At 54.4% G+C, this 15,009-nt stretch overlaps 2 protein-coding genes across 14 annotated transcripts in view; both read right to left on the bottom strand.

Moving 5' to 3' along the window:
* The window catches only part of RNF213 (ring finger protein 213), a 136,064-nt gene extending 131,397 nt beyond the window's left edge, over positions 1-4,667 (bottom strand). The window contains exons 1-2 of one of the 6 annotated variants that reach the window (XM_063599454.1): positions 4,336-4,667; positions 1,465-1,669 (exon numbers count right to left, since the gene is read on the bottom strand). In XM_063599454.1, coding sequence (XP_063455524.1) covers positions 1,465-1,561 — 97 coding nt within the window. In that variant the 5' untranslated portion in view covers positions 1,562-1,669; positions 4,336-4,667. The other 5 variants (XM_008956539.5, XM_008956536.5, XM_003831141.6 and 2 more) reach the window with 5 other exon arrangements.
* Positions 4,668-11,362: 6,695 nt separating this feature from the next.
* The window catches only part of SLC26A11 (solute carrier family 26 member 11), a 33,378-nt gene continuing 29,731 nt past the window's right edge, over positions 11,363-15,009 (bottom strand). For 6 of the 8 annotated variants that reach the window (XM_034943051.4, XM_063599451.1, XM_063599446.1 and 3 more), the window contains 2 exons: positions 13,462-13,534; positions 11,363-12,238 (listed from right to left, as the gene is read on the bottom strand). In XM_034943051.4, coding sequence (XP_034798942.1) covers positions 12,147-12,238; positions 13,462-13,534 — 165 coding nt within the window. In that variant the 3' untranslated portion in view covers positions 11,363-12,146. Of the gene's footprint in view, positions 12,239-13,461; positions 13,691-14,581; positions 14,688-15,009 lie in introns of those variants that run through there. The other 2 variants (XR_010110735.1, XM_055102310.2) reach the window with 2 other exon arrangements.

Genomic DNA, 15,009 nt, shown 5'->3' with positions numbered 1-15,009 from the left:
GTGAAACCCCGTCTCTACTAAAAATACAAAAATTAGCCGGGAGTGGTGGTGGGTACCAGTAGTCCCAGCTACTTGGGAGGCTGAGGCAGAAGAATCACTTGAACCCAGGAGGCAGAGGTTGCAGTGAGCTGAGATTTTGCCACTGCACTCCAGCCAGAGCAACAACAAAAAAACTCCCTATTAAAAAAAAAAAAAAAAAAAAAAAACATGGAAGGACTGGGGCTCACACCCTTGAAGGACAAAATCGGAGAGTCCCCATGGCGAGCAGCTGGGCAAAGACTGAAAGAGGGGAAGGAGGGAGCCAGGCCGCCCTCTGGGGAAGGGTGGTGCAAAGGCCCTGCGGTGGAAGCACACCTGGTGTATCCAGGAAGGGCCAGAAGGTGGTGGGCTCTGGGGGCAGGAGAGGGAGCCAAGAGGAATGGGGTGGGCAGCCGTCTATGTAGGACCTTGTGGCCACCGTAAGGGCTCCTGCTTGTCCTGAGTTACAGCGGGGGCAGGGGCGGATCTTGTAAGGGGGTCTGTGGTTTGACTGTCTGCTGTGCTGAGCAGGAAGCAGGAAGGCAGCATGCAGCGTGGAGGCGGGGAGACCAGCAGGGCCCTCTGCATGTGGGGCATGGAGGAAGGAGAGGGCCCCAGGGTGATGGGTCCGATAGAAGCAGCTGGAAGAATGAGGTGCCCTCACCAGTGGAGGTGGGGCTGGGCTTTGGACACAGAAAGGCTGAAGGTCTGGGGGCTGCTAGTTATAGGGTTGGTGTTTAAAACCCTGGAGGAGGGGAACCAGTCTGAGGCCCCAGAAGCCAACAAAATTGAGAATGGACTCAAGATGCTCAGCAGGCAAGGCCCGCCTGACACTGCCCCGCTCCTGTCTCTCCACTGGCCTCCCGAGCCAGGGAGGTGCCTGGACAGGTCCTGGGGCCCCCTCACGGCCCCTCAAAAACTAACCCAGGCAGATCTCTCAACCCCTGCAGAGCCTCAAACTCTGCTTCCCTGCAGCATTCTCTGAAACTCTCTATGAAGCCCTCAGCTCAGCCCGACACTTCTCATTCCCAAGGGGAAGAAAAACCGTGAGCTCTCTCTAGGAAATGAAACTGAAAATTTTAAAAAGCAGGAACCTCCAGCAAAGACCCCGACAAAACTTCTTGTTTTGTCCTCTCCCTGCCTTGGCCCTGCCCTCTCCTCCCACTGGGGTGGGCTCACTCAGGCCAGGCCTGAACGAGGGACGGAAGCACTGGGTGGTGGTTCCCTGGCTTGACCTGTGTGGGAGACTAATCCATGCCACCCCAAAACAGACTCTGTGGTCACTTTTGAGATGGCTGTTCAGAGCCACAGAGCCTCAGTAGCCACAGAGGACCTCGGCCCCAGCTGGGCTGCCTGCTGCCCAGGGTTTCCATTTCCTGGAAGGGAGGTGAGACATCTCCAGGGGTCCCCACTGCCCCAGCCTCCACCAGCACCCCTGGGCCTCACCTGCTATGGGGGCTGCAGGAGGCAGCCTCTCTCCGCACTGGCTGCAGAACCTGGGGGTTTCCTCCTTGGAGACATGCTGGCACGAAGGACACTCCATGGGTCCTGCTGGGACTGCCCTGCAGATCCGGAAGCAAGAGCAGGAGTCGCCGGCAGCCTGCTATATACTACATCTCCTGTCACGTGACCACGGCTTCAGTTTCATTTTCTGCGAAAGTGAAATCACAGCAGCCCAGCTGGTCCCCTGGTTAATGGAAACCCAACAGGAGCACAGCCCAAGCCCAGCCCCTCCCCGCTCTGTGCTGCCCCCTTGGCTCTCAAGCTTTTGCAGTCTCTGCCCTGGTCCCTCATTCAGTCAGCCTAGAACCATCCCTGCTGCTGAGAACATGGGTTGGGCTGGGTGGGGATAGGGGATGCTCCAGGCAGGCGTGGGGCGGCCACGTGCTGTTCGGCAGGGTCCCACGGCCTGCCCTGAGCAAGGCGCTCAGCCTGCTGATGCCTCACCCTCCTCATCCTCTTAAGGGGACTAGAGCACCTGCCCCACAGGTGATGGGGCCTGAGCAGGCAGCCCAGGGCTACTGGGCTGGCAGTCAGATTCCTAGTAATGGGGGGAGGCTGCCATCCACAAAGCGCGCCACTCTGTACTGACCACCTGCCCTCAGAACAGCCTCTGCGGTGGATGGCATCAAACCAGACCAAGGCCAGGACTCAGGCCTCCGGGGTCACTTCTTGCATCCAGGGTGAGAGTGGAGATGGCGTTTGGGCGCTTGGCCACCTAACAGTGGAGGACCTGACTCTCTCTCTCCCCAGTAAGAAGCCTCAGGGCACACTGGCCCACCCACCACCTTCTTCTGCTGGCTTCGAACCAAAGAACTCCACTGGGGCAGTGGCTGGAGCGGCAGCTGAGTGGTGCCTTCAGCAGCCAGGACACTCAGGCCCCCTCCCTGCCCTGGCCCTGCCCTCTCCTCCCACTGGGGTGGGCTCACTGAGGCTGGGCCTGAACGAGGGACGGAGGCACTGGGTGGGGTTCCCTGGCTTGACCTGTGTGGGAGACTAATCTATGCCACCCCAAAACAGATTCTTTGGTCAATTTTGAGATGGCTATTCAGAGCAACCACATACTCAGGAGTTCTGGGAAGCTGTCCTTTTGTAAAAGGCTATAAAGGAAATCCACACCACGAAACAGCAGAATGGAGCAGAAGCTCTCTCTGAGGCCCCATTATCTGCCTAGAGGGATCTAGGAATGGTCCCAGGGACACACAAGAGGAGTGCCTGCGGCCTCGCCAGTTCCTCTGAGAGCAGCTCTGAGATCACCTGAGTGATTATCCGCGCAACAAGACAACCCTGCACACCCCCTCTCCAGCCCCAAGCGCCTGTCCCAATGCCATAAAAACATCAATCATCTGTCTTCTGCAGTCTTCTCTTTGATGAGGTTCCCAATAGGTGTATGGGACAATTTGCATCCCTTTTCTCCAGGTCTGCTGCCCTTTTATTCCAGAGACGAAAATTATCTCTCCTTCAGAGTAGAAGGAAAGTTTAAAACTCCCCCACCCCTGCCACAGCCAAGCCCTGGCTCCCACCGTACCTCCTCCCCTCCACACTCTACCTGAAGCAACCACCAGTGGACACTCCCTCCCTCAAACACCTTCAATGACTCCCCACCGCCCAGGCCTCTTTCTTTCCACCCGAAGTGTTTCCTTCTCCAATGCTACAGTGGGGAACCACAGACCAGAAAACTCGAAAAATCCTCCATAAAGCATTTTTTGTTTGTTTGACAGTTTCACCCAGGCTGGAGTACAGTGGGCAATCTCAGCTCACTGCAACCTCCGCCTCCCGGGCTCTAGCGATTCTCCCGCCTCAGTCTCCCAAGTAGGTGGAGTTACAGGCATGCGCCACCACACCCGGCTAATTTTTTGTGTTTTTAGTCGAAACGGGGTTTCATGTTGGCCAGGCTGGTCTCGAACTCCTGACCTCAGGTGATCCACCCGCCTTGGCCTCCCAAAGTTTTGGGATTACAGGCATTAGCCACCGCGCCCGGCCCCCTAAAGCATCTTATTGTTCCATCTGCTCTAGGGGCCGAAAGACCCAAGAGAGCGCCCCAGGCACCCAACACTGCTGCATTCAATCCGCTTCCTGTCTTTTCTCTGACATTCTTCCCCAAGCACAGACACTGCCACCCAAATCAAAGCCCATCCCCCAACCACAACCAAAGTCAACAAGGTGGGGGCAGGGAAGGGCCACCACCATGTTTGCACAGCTCCTTCCCCTCCCGCCCTGGACTCCCCCAGGGCCCGGCCCGCCGGCTTGCAGGCAGCCATCTGGGAGGGGTGCCCACCCTGGCCTTGAGCCCCGCGCTCGGGCGACTTCGCCAAGTCGGAAGGACGCTGCGCGGTGCGGTTCAGACGGGGCGATGCCTCCCTCGTAAAAGTTAGGAGTCTGTTTTTGCAACTTCACTTTTCCGTTGTTGCCATTCGTACAGGCGCAGGATTCCCGGGCGGACCTGCAGGCCCGGGTCCGGCTGTCCCCTTCCACTACACCCCCCGTGCCCCGGCCACTTCCCGGGGGCAGCACTGCCGGGGCGCAAAGCCTCCTCCGCGCTCTGCGCTCCGGGGATGTCGCCGGGGTCCCAGGGGTGCCCGCTGCCCCCACCTCGACCCCTCCCGCAGCCGGGGAACAGGGTCAGTGGGCGCCGCGGGCGGGGCTGGACCGGGCACCCCGGCGGCGAAACCGAAACTTGGAGCCGGCAGGAAGAGGCGGCCGGGAGGGGCATCCGGACGCAGGCGCCGCTCCCCGGGACCCGGCCCGCCGGCCCGCGGGGCCCACTGCATCCTAGCCCGCTCCCCGCCCCGGGAGACTCTCCGCGCCCGCTCGCACCTGCGGTCCCCGAGCTCGCCGCCTGCCGCGCGCTGTCGCCCCTCGGGTCACGGGGCCCTGGGCCCGCCCTGCCCGCCGCCGCTGGCCCCGCGCAGGCGTGTGCGGAATTCCCCGCCGGTGGCGCCTCCCAGTGACTCCGGGCCCCCGCCCCCGGGAGGCGCCTCGGGCCGCTGCGCGCCGGGTACAGGCGCGGGAGGGGCCTCGGTTCCCGCCAGGCGTGGGGCGCATGCGGGTCTCCCGGAAGCCCAGACCCCGGGCAGGCCCGAGCAGCCGAGTGGGGCGGGACAGGCGTGCCCCCTGCCCCGGCGCCCAGCACCTCGGACAGTGTCTGCGGCCGCGCAGAGCCGGCGGCCAGCCTGGGAGCGGCCCAGAGGGCGCCCGGCGGGTGCAGTGGACGTCGTCAGCGCGCCACGTGGGGGCCTTTGCAGATTAAGGGACCTCCGCGGCCCCGCGCGGAGCGCTCTGTCACTGATGATGGAGGGGCCACGGCGGCCCGCACCATCCCCCGTGCCTCAGTTTTCCCATCTGTGAGGCTCATGGTGTAACCAGGGACCTCCGTATTAAAATCACCCACTTTCTTTTTCTTCCTTCTCCTCTCACCCCTTCATCCCGTCTCTCTCTGGACACTGCGCCCCTCTGCGCATTCCAGAGGGGACCCTCATCCTGAAACAATTCCCGGCGCGGAGCCCCAGCTGAATGCTCCTGCTTGGGGCGGGGGGTCGCCAACAATTAGTCCAACATCCTCGCCAGCCACCCCTCCTAACCGACAACTGCCCGCGACAGCCATGGGAACAAGACACAGACCCTGCCCCTACCCCACTCCCCACGGTGCCCACGGCAAGTTTCCCTAGAAGAACTCGATGGCAGCCTGGGCAACATAGAGAGACCCCATCTCTACAAAAAAGTCATTTAAAAAAATTAGCTGGGCGTGGTGGTGCACCTGAAGAGGCTGAGGCAAGAGGATCGTTTGAGCCCAGGGAGCTCCAGGCTGCAGTGAGTCGTGATCATACCACTGCACTCCAGCCTGGATGACAAAGTGAGATCTTGCCTCAAAAACTAACAAGCACACAAAACCTGAGGATAAATTTTCAATTTTAGGGTGGCACTTTATTTTTATTTATTTTATTTGTTTGTTTTTTGGAGACTGTCTCACTCTATACCCCAGGCTGGAGTGCAGTGGCGTGATCTTGGCTCACTGCAACCTCCACCTCCCAGTTCAAGTGATTCTCATGCCTCAGCCTCCCGAGTAGCTGGGATTACAAGCACCCGCCACCACACCTGGCTAATTTTTGTATTTTTAGTAGAGACGGGGTTTCTCCATGTTGGCCAGGGTGGTCTCAAACTCCTGACCTCAGGTGATCCACCTGCCTTGGCCTCCCAAAGTGCTGGAATTACAGGCATGAGCCACTGCGCCCAGCCAAGGTGACACTTTAGAACGCTAGTTGGGCATCTTCTCGCTTTGCTGGGTCTCCGATTAAAACCTGCTTTTTCCTCCCACCAATCTTGACTGCACCACTGCACTCCAGCCCTGGCGACAGAGTGAGACTTTGTCTCTAAACAGTTAATTTCAACTGTTTCTTTTGACTTTTTCAGTATGACTAGTCGAAATGTTTAAATGACTTGCATGGCTCACGTTGGTGGCTTGCATGATTTTTCTGCGGGACAGTGCTGTCTCCGTGATCACAGTCTGCCCCTACCAGCTGCTGCAGCAGGTACACTAAGCCCTTGGAGCTTTGCCTCTTGCCCACGTAATAGTGCTGGGCCGGAGTGCTGCTCAGCACGGTGTTCTATCTTAACCTGAACATTTCCTTACTATTAATCCCAGGTCTTTAGATAAACTCAACCGATTGTAAACCAGAAAATGTTTAAATTTACCTACAGCCTGGAAGCCCCCTGCCCCCACCGCTTCAAATTTTCCTGCCTTTCTGGACCAAATCAATGCATTTCTCAAATGCATTTGATTGATGTCTGACGCTTCCTTAAAATGTATAAACCAAGCTGCACCCAACCTCCTTGGCACATGTTCTCAGGGCCTCCTGAGGGCTGTGTCACAGGCCATGTGTCAGGCCTCTGAGCCCAAGCTAAGCCATCATATCCCTGTGACCTGCACGTATATATCCAGATGGCCTGAAGTAACTGAAGAATCATAAAAGAAGTGAAAATAGCCTGTTCCTGCCTTAACTGATGACATTACCTTGTGAAATTCCTTCTCCTGGCTCATCCTGGCCCACTGAGCACCTTGTATCCCCCACCCCTGCCAGCCAGAGAACAACCCCCTTTGACTGTAATTTTCCACTACCTACCCAAATCCTATAAAACGGCCCCACCCCTATCTCCCTTCACTGACTCTCTTTTCAGACTCAGCCCGCCTGCACCCAGGTGATTAAAAAGCTTTATTGCTCACACAAAGCCTGTTTGGTGGTCTCTTCACACGGACACGCTTGACACTGAGAATGTATGGTTTGTAAAGTATGACTCCCCAGATGCCTTAGGTAGGAATTTGGGCAAGATAAAAAAAATCAGAGTTTAGTCCCCAAACAGCAGAAATGTACCGTCTCACAGCTCTGGAGGCCAGAAGCCCAAGATCAGGGTGTTGGCAGCATTAGATCCTGCCGAGGCTATAAAGGAGTATCCGTCCCAGGCCTCGCTCCTGGCTCCTGGTGATCACTGGTGTGGACTGAATTAAAAGTCCTGAAACTCTTTGACAGAGACTAACAGACCCTCTTTTGGCTAAAACACAACAACAACAACAAAATATTCAAGTCCCGGCCACAGCAGGACAGAGGCTGGCCGTGTCCCACCTGCTTCCCCGCCCCAGCCCTCTTACTAATCATCACTCCGTCCTATCAGAGGCTGAGGATGCCTCCACTAACTGTGTCCACCCGCCACCTGGTCTTGTTTCTGTGGTTCTGACGGGCCTTCTGCTGAGGATGCCTCCACTAACTGTGCCCACCCGCCACCTGGTCTTGTTTCTGTGGTTCTGACGGGCCTCCTGGGGATGTGCACTTCGTGGACTTGTACCCTACATGTCACCTTTTCATGTATAGGGCCTGATTATAATGCATTTAACTGTTAAGTTTTCTCCCCAAAGTGAACATGGGTCATATGTTGCTGTATTTTTCATACATGTAAGCCTAATGCTCATGCATATGCGATTCCTTCATGAATATTCCTAGCCCCTCCTGTAACCTATTGAGCATGTATACTTGGCCAACCCTTTCAGAGTAAATTCCTGTCTTACTCCTCCCTCCCTCCCTCCCTCCCTCCCTCCCTCCCTCCCTCCCTCCCTCCCTCCAAGTGCCGGCCATGCTTCCCAGGCTACAAGAAGAGCCTCCAGCCGGGCTCAGTGGCTCACGCCTGTAATCGCAGCACTTTGGGAGGCCAAAGCGGGCGGATCACAAGGTCAGGAGTTCAAGACCAGCCTGGCCAATATGGTGAAATCCCGTCTCTACTAAAAACACACAAAAAATTAGCTGGGCATGGTGGCATGTGCCTGTAATCCCAGCTACTCGAGAGGCTGAGGCAGGAGAACTGCTTGAACCGGGACCCGGGAAGTGGAGCTTGCAGTGAGCCGAGATCATACCACTGCATTCCAGCCTGGGCTACAGGATGAGACTCCGTCTCAAAAACAAAACAAAATTTAAAAAAACCTCCTTGCAGGCTGCAACCCTTTATGAGAAACAAGTTCGCCTTTATTAACGTTTGAACCTCGACGTTCTTCAGCTGACAGTCGCTAGAGTTCCTTGGCTTGTCCCTGCCTTCATGTTCACAGCACATGCTCCATGTGTATCGATGACCAAATTTCCCTTTATAAAAACACCACTTCCAAATTAGCTGGGAGAGGTGGTGGGCGCCTATAGTCCCAGCTACTCAGGAGGCTGAGGCAGGAGAATGGCCTGAACCCGGGAGGCGGAGCTTGCAGTGAGCCGAGATCACGCCACTGAACTCCAGCCTGGGCGACAGAGCAAGCCTCAGTCTCAAAACAAACAAAACAAAACAAAACAACAACAACAACAACAACAACACACCACTTCCAGCCTGGGCAACATGGCAAAACCCTGTCTCTACACAAAATTTAAAAATGTGGCTGGGCGCAGTGGCTCACCCCTGTAATCTCAACACTTTGGGAGGCCGAGGTGGACAGATTACTTGCAGTCAGGAGTCTGAGAACAGCCTGGCCAACATGGTGAAACCCCATGTCTACTAAAAATACAAAAATTAGCCGGGCATGATGGTGCATGCCTGCAATCTCAGCTACTCTCTGAGGCAGGAGAACTGCTTGAGTCCGGGAGGTGGAGGTTGCAGTGAGCCAAGATCGCACTATTGCACTCCAGCCTGGGCCACAGAGTGAGACTCTATCTCAAAAATAAATAAATAGATGAATAATAAATAATAAAAATTTGCCCTGCATGGTGGCTCATGCCTGTGGTCCCAGCTACTTGGGAGGCTGAGGCAGGAGGATCACTTGAGCCAGAGAGCCGACTGGTCAAGCCACCGCAATCCAGCCTGGGCAAGAGTGAGAGGCTGTCTCAAAACAAAAAACAAGAAGTCACCGCTTATATAGGATTAGGCCCACCCTACTCCAGCATGGCCTCATTTTAACTCGAACTAATTACATTTGCAACAACTCTATTTTCTTTTTTCTCTTTTTTTTGAGATGGGGTCTCACTCTGTTGCCCAGGCTGGATTTCAGTGACACAATCAGGACTCACTGTAGCCTCGACCCCCCAGGCTCAAGTGATCCTCTTGCCTCAGCCTCCAGAGTAGCTGGGACTACAGGCCTCCCAAAGTGCAGAGAACTCTTATTTATTTAATTAATTAATTTATTTATTTTTTGAGTCTCGCTCTGTTGCCCAGGCCAGAGTGCAGTGGCATGATCTCAGCTCACTGCAAACTCTGCCTCCCGGGTTCAAGTGATTCTCCTACCTTAGTCTCCTGAATAGCTGGGACTCCAGACACGCGCCAACACGCCTGGCTAATTTTTGTATTTTTAGTAGAGATGGGGTTTCACCGTATTGGCCAGGCTGGTCTAGAAGTCCTGACCTCCTGATCCATCCGACTCACCCTCCCAGAGTGCTGGGATTACAGTTGTGAGCCACCGTGCCCAGCCTAGAACTCTTTCTTAAATTTGTACCCAACATAGAATTGTTTGGTCCGTGTGTTCACTCAAATAGCATCTTAAGATGGGTATCATTCTGCAACTTGCTTTATTCCACCCCAAAATCAGTGTTACAACTTAAAGCTTCACCTCATTTCTCTTTTTTTTTTTTTTTTTGAGGCAGAGTCTCACTCTGTCACAGAGGTCAGCTAATTTTTGTATTTTTAGTAGAGACAGGGTTTCACCATGTTGGCCAGGCTGGTCTCAAACTCCTGACCTTAAGTGATCCACCAGCCTCGGCCTCCCAAAGTGCTGAGATAACAGGCATGAGCTGCCACACCCGGCCTTCACCTCATTTCTTTTAACTGCTGCACAATATTCCACGGCATTATTCGCGTGTCCTACAGTCAAGATGTTACCGAATTCAGAGAAACTCAGGTTTCTTCCTACTTCTTAAAATTACTGACCAAGTTGTGAGAAACATCCTTGTGCCTGCTTCCTGGAAGGCTGACTCAAGCATGCATGTTTGAGTAGATTCCGAGAAACATAACCGCTGAGTCATAGGTGGTATGCAGATTTATGAAACTGATAGTGCCTAGTGCCCGCCACAGTCTGTTTACCTTCACCCATCCCTGTGAATGAACCATGTCTAGGTTCAAGCATGGATGCCCTTGGTATGTGAGTGCAAGCCAAATGTGGACTGCTGCCTCTTCCAGCCCTGGCAGGGGGGCCCAGTGAGCACACCTTTGGGACAGGTTCACTTTATGTAGAAAGAGAAGCTGCCTGAGGTCAGAAACGACATGGATTGGAGGGCAGGGGTGAACAGTTCACTTGCGAATGAGAGAGGGGCAGGCATGGTGGCTCACACCTTAATTCTAGCACTTTAGGCTGAAGCTGGAGTATCACTTGAGCCCAGGAGTTTGAGACGAGCCTGGGAAACAAAGTGAGACCCTGTCTCTATAAAAAAAATTAACAAATTAGCCAGGCGTGGTGGCATGTGTCTGTGGTCCCAGCCACACCAGAGGCTGAGGCAAGAGGATTGCTTGAGCCCAGGAGTTGAAGACCAGCCTGGGGAACACAGTGAGAAGAAAGGGATGGAGGGAGAAGAAAGGGAGAAAGGGAAGGAAAAAAAGAAAGGAAGGAAGAAAGGAAAGAAAGGGAAGAAAGGAAGGAAAGGAAGGAAAGGAAGGAAGGAAAATGGGAGACAAGGGACCTGGAAGAGTGACGCGGATGAAGGACACTCCAATGTCCGCTCCCATGTCCAATGGGGAGCCCCGCAGCCAGCAGCCCTGGTTACAGAGGCCCTCCCCTTGCTGCGCTGACATTGGCCGGGACTGCCCAGGCAGAACGGGCAGAACGAGGCTCAGCAGGGCAGGCCACATTCTTCTTGAAGAAAGTGCAGGGTGAACACACCTCTGAGGCTGTCACAGGCCTCCAGGGATTCACCCCCAGACTCAATCAAAGCATTCATAAAAATACAAACATGCAGGCAGTCCTCACCTGCTCAGGCCGCCGTCACAGATCACCCCAGGCTGCGGGGCCTAGCACAGAGATTCATCTTCTCCCAGTTTTGGAGGCTGGGGTCCTCATGAGGCCTTTCTTCCTGGTGGGCGCGTGGCCTGGTTTTGCCGTGTCCTCTCATGGAGTTCCCTGGGGTGTGAGGGTGCAGAGAACGAGCTCTCTGGCGTCTCTTCTCATGAGGACACTAAAGCTATCGGTTCAGGGCCCACCTTTATGACCTTCATTAAACCCAGTTACCCCCTAAAAGCCCTGTTTCCAAACGCAGTCACATAGAGGGCAAGGGCTTCAACTTACACATCTAAAGGAGGCACGATCCCGTCTCTAACCCACGCACACGTTGAACAGAGGGCTCGGTAAGTCAATTATGATGCATATATAGACCAAAATACCACGCAGACATTAAAAATCTTGTATTCTAATGCTATTTATTATCACAATAAATAATTCACTGCAAATGACTGCATGAAAAATGTGGGTTCCAGAGCACCATGTATAAAATGATCCCATTTATGTAGAACTGTAAACATACATCCACACACTGACGGACAGGTATATATGCATGTTTGGGGAGGGGTCTGGAATGATCACCCAAGTGGACAGGGTGAGGGCTGGTTTCCTGTATTTTTTACAATAAGCATTTATGACTTTTACAAAATCACCAAAGCTATCACTTTTTCCATTTAGAAAACACAAAATTATTTTTAAATAGAGACTTGACGTCATTTGGCACACCTTGGTTTTCTCTCGGAGAGCACAGATGCCGCAGACAAGAGGAGCGGACCCGCCTCCCAGCCTCCTGCCTGCCCCGTCCCTCCCCCGCAGGTGGCACTGGTGAGCCGGGAAGGTGCTGCCAGCCCCAGGATGCCTCGCACAGCCCGGGCCGGAAACCCCTGCCCCTGCTTCCTCGCACAGTCTGTCATTCTAGAAGGCTCTCTCCAAACCACTCTTCCAAAGAGGGTCATGCCAGGGAACAGCAGCGAGGTCATTTTCCAGTCATCTCACAGGAAGCCAGTGAGCCCCACTCCCACCGCCGTGGACCTCCAGGCCTGGCTTCCTTCTCTTCCCCGGGTTACCTACTCAGGGGTTTCTCAGCCAGGCCAGCATGTCTATCAGGCGGCATCCAGCATCCAATCACAGTGACAAGAACCTTCCGGAACACCCTGCAAACTGTGGATGCCCACGGGTGGCCCCATTATGCCTTGAGCAGGGCAACCTTTTGGTCCAGAATGGAGTCTTCTCTGATGTTGTAGGGCTGGGTCCCTGGCTCCTGCCTCAGGTGCTTCTCTGCAGAAAATACAATAAATGTTTCAAGCACTAAAAGCTCAGAAGTGGGGATGGGTCAGTTCACAGGAAGGGATTAAGGAGGGCCTTCCAGGGTCCTGGAAGGTGTGCAGGAAGGAGCTGTGGGCCACCCAGGCCAGTGTCACTAACTCCATGAGGGTCTCACCTGAGTCTCTGTAAGCATATTTTTCAGGTGACTAACGGCCCTTTCTTACTGCTCAGGGTACCCTCCCATCCCACGGCCAGGCCACATTCTGCTTATCCATCTCCAGTGCACTGCATCTGAGCTGATTCTACAACAACATGGGTGAATCTCCCTGACGTCACATTGAGCCAAGGAAGTCAGTACAACATCCGCCACCCCTCACTCTCACGGAGCTGACCCAGCTTCAGCTGTGACCTCAGTGGAAGAGGAAGAGGCCTAGCACTGGGGCCTGGGACCCTCTGGCCCCTGCTGTGTGGCCTGGGGTGGATGCTCTGCATCTCTGGCCCATCCTCTTGTTGACACCTGCTGCGGCTCAGACCTCCTGCGATTGTTGTCTCAAGGCTCAGCACCCACCCTGCTCCTGTCCCTCCCGTACCTTCTGTCCCAGGGCTTCTGGATCTCCTGACCCGGCCCTGCTCTGTCCTGATCCCCCGGGATGTGGACTTTTGGCTGGAAGGACATCCTTCCAACCTTCTGCATGAAAAATGTGGGTTCCAGAGCACCAGGTATGAAATGGTCCCATTTACGTAAAACCGCAAACATATATCCACATCCTGACAGGCAGGTACATATGCGTGTTTAGGGGAGGGGTATGGAGTGATCACCAAAGTGGACTGGGGTGGAGGTGGTTTCCTGTTTTTTTTTTTTTTTTTTTTTTTTGAGACAGAGTCTCGCTCTTTCACCCAGGCTGGAGTGCAGCGGCACAATCTCGGCTCAGTGCAACCTCTGCCTCCTGGGTTCAAGCGATTCTCCTGCTTCAGCCTCCCGAATAGCTGGGACTACAGGTGCGTGCCACCACACCCAGCTAATTTTTGTATTTTTAGTACTGATGAGGTTTTACCATGTTGGCCAGGCTGGTCTCGAACTCCTGACCTCAGGTGATCCACCTGCCTCGGCCTCCCAAAGTGCTGGGATTACAGGCGTGAGCCACTGTGCCCAGCTGGTTTCCCATATTTTTTACAATAAGCATTTATGATTTTTACAAAATCACCAAAGCCACAGGATGTCTGACTGTGCCCACCTGCTTCTTCCAGGGTAGAGAAGTACTGGAACCCCTTCAGGTCAGCGGACAGCAGGACACGGAGAACGGGGACCTGAGGGACAGACAGACTTTAGCCAGGGCAGGGATGTTCCTCTGTAGCACACGGGTCAGCAGCCTGGCAGACATGCCATCTCAGAGTCTCCCGGAGAGGTATGGCTTCACCTCCATACCAGTGAATGGTGAGAAGAAACGCAGCCCCAGGGGAATGCTGTCAGAGGAAGATTTTTTTTTTTTTTTAATTTTGTTTTTTGAGACAGGGTCTTGCTCATTGCTCAGGCTGGAGTGCAGTGGCACGATCATGGCTCACTGCAGCCTCAACCTCCCAGACTCAAGTGATCCTCCCACCTCAGCCTCCTGAGTAGCTACAGGTGCACGCCACCACGTCCAGCTATTTTTTCCTATTTTTTTGATGGGGTTTCGTCATGTTGCCCAGGCTGGTCTCAAACTCCTGGCCTCAAATGATCCTCCTACCTCGGCCTCCCAAAGTGCTGGGATTACAGGTGTGAGCCACAGCGCCTGGCCCAGAGGACTTTTTGTTTGTTTGTTTGTTTTTGAGACGGAGTTTCACTCTTGTTACCCAGGCTGGAGTGCAATGGCGCGATCTCAGCTCACTGCAACCTCCGCCTCCCGGGTTCAAGCGATTCTCCTGCCTCAGCCCCCTGAGCAGCTGGGATTACAGGCGTGCGCCACCATGCCCGTCTAATTTTTGTATTTTTAGTAGAGACGGAGTTTCACTATGTTGGCCAGGCTGGTCTCAAACCCTTGACCTCCCGCCTCGGCCTCTCAAAGTGCTGGGATTACAGGTGTGAGCCACCATGTCTGGGTCAGAGGAGTATTTTTTTAAGTGAATCATCTCCATAGACCATGAAGACATGTGCTCTGCAAATATGACACAGGACGTAACACTTATGAGCGAAGTTCTGAAGGCACATGCCCAAATCTGAAGCCGGGCCCACCATCCTGTGTGACCGTGGGCAGATTACCTGGCTTCTCTGGGCCTCAGTGACCTCTTCTGGACATGGGGATGAAGATAACACTAGCCTCGTGGGCCAGGTTGGGAACGAAGGAAACTCTGACAAGGGTCGGCTGTGGTCCACACCTGGGGTATACGGGTCACTTGGCCTCCTGTTCCATGGCTAGTTCATGAATGTCTCCTCTGGGCGCCTGGGGACACGCCCTAGTCCCCCACGTTCTGCCATCTAGGACTTGGCAGAGAGCACACATTTAACCACAGCAACAGAGACCCCTGCCTCTCTGCAAACACTGGCCACACCCCTGGGATGTTGACCCTGCAGTGCTCAGAAGGCTCCTAGGTGAGGCCTAAGACGCAGGGCCTGGGACCCAGCCCTTACACTTTACCTGCGGCTCTGAACAGGACGGTCTCCATAGAAACCCGTCTTCAGCCTCTGGAAGCCCTGACAATACGTTTTTCATGAAATTCTGTGAGCACCTGTTTTTTTTCGTTTGTTTGTTTTTGAGATGGAGTCCCACTCTGTCGCCCAGGCTGGAGTACAGTAGTGGGATCTC

Source organism: Pan paniscus, chromosome 19 (genome assembly GCF_029289425.2).
Source record: "Pan paniscus chromosome 19, NHGRI_mPanPan1-v2.0_pri, whole genome shotgun sequence".
Taxonomy (NCBI): Eukaryota; Metazoa; Chordata; class Mammalia; order Primates; family Hominidae; genus Pan; species Pan paniscus.
This window is presented reverse-complemented; position numbering and strand designations above follow the sequence as displayed.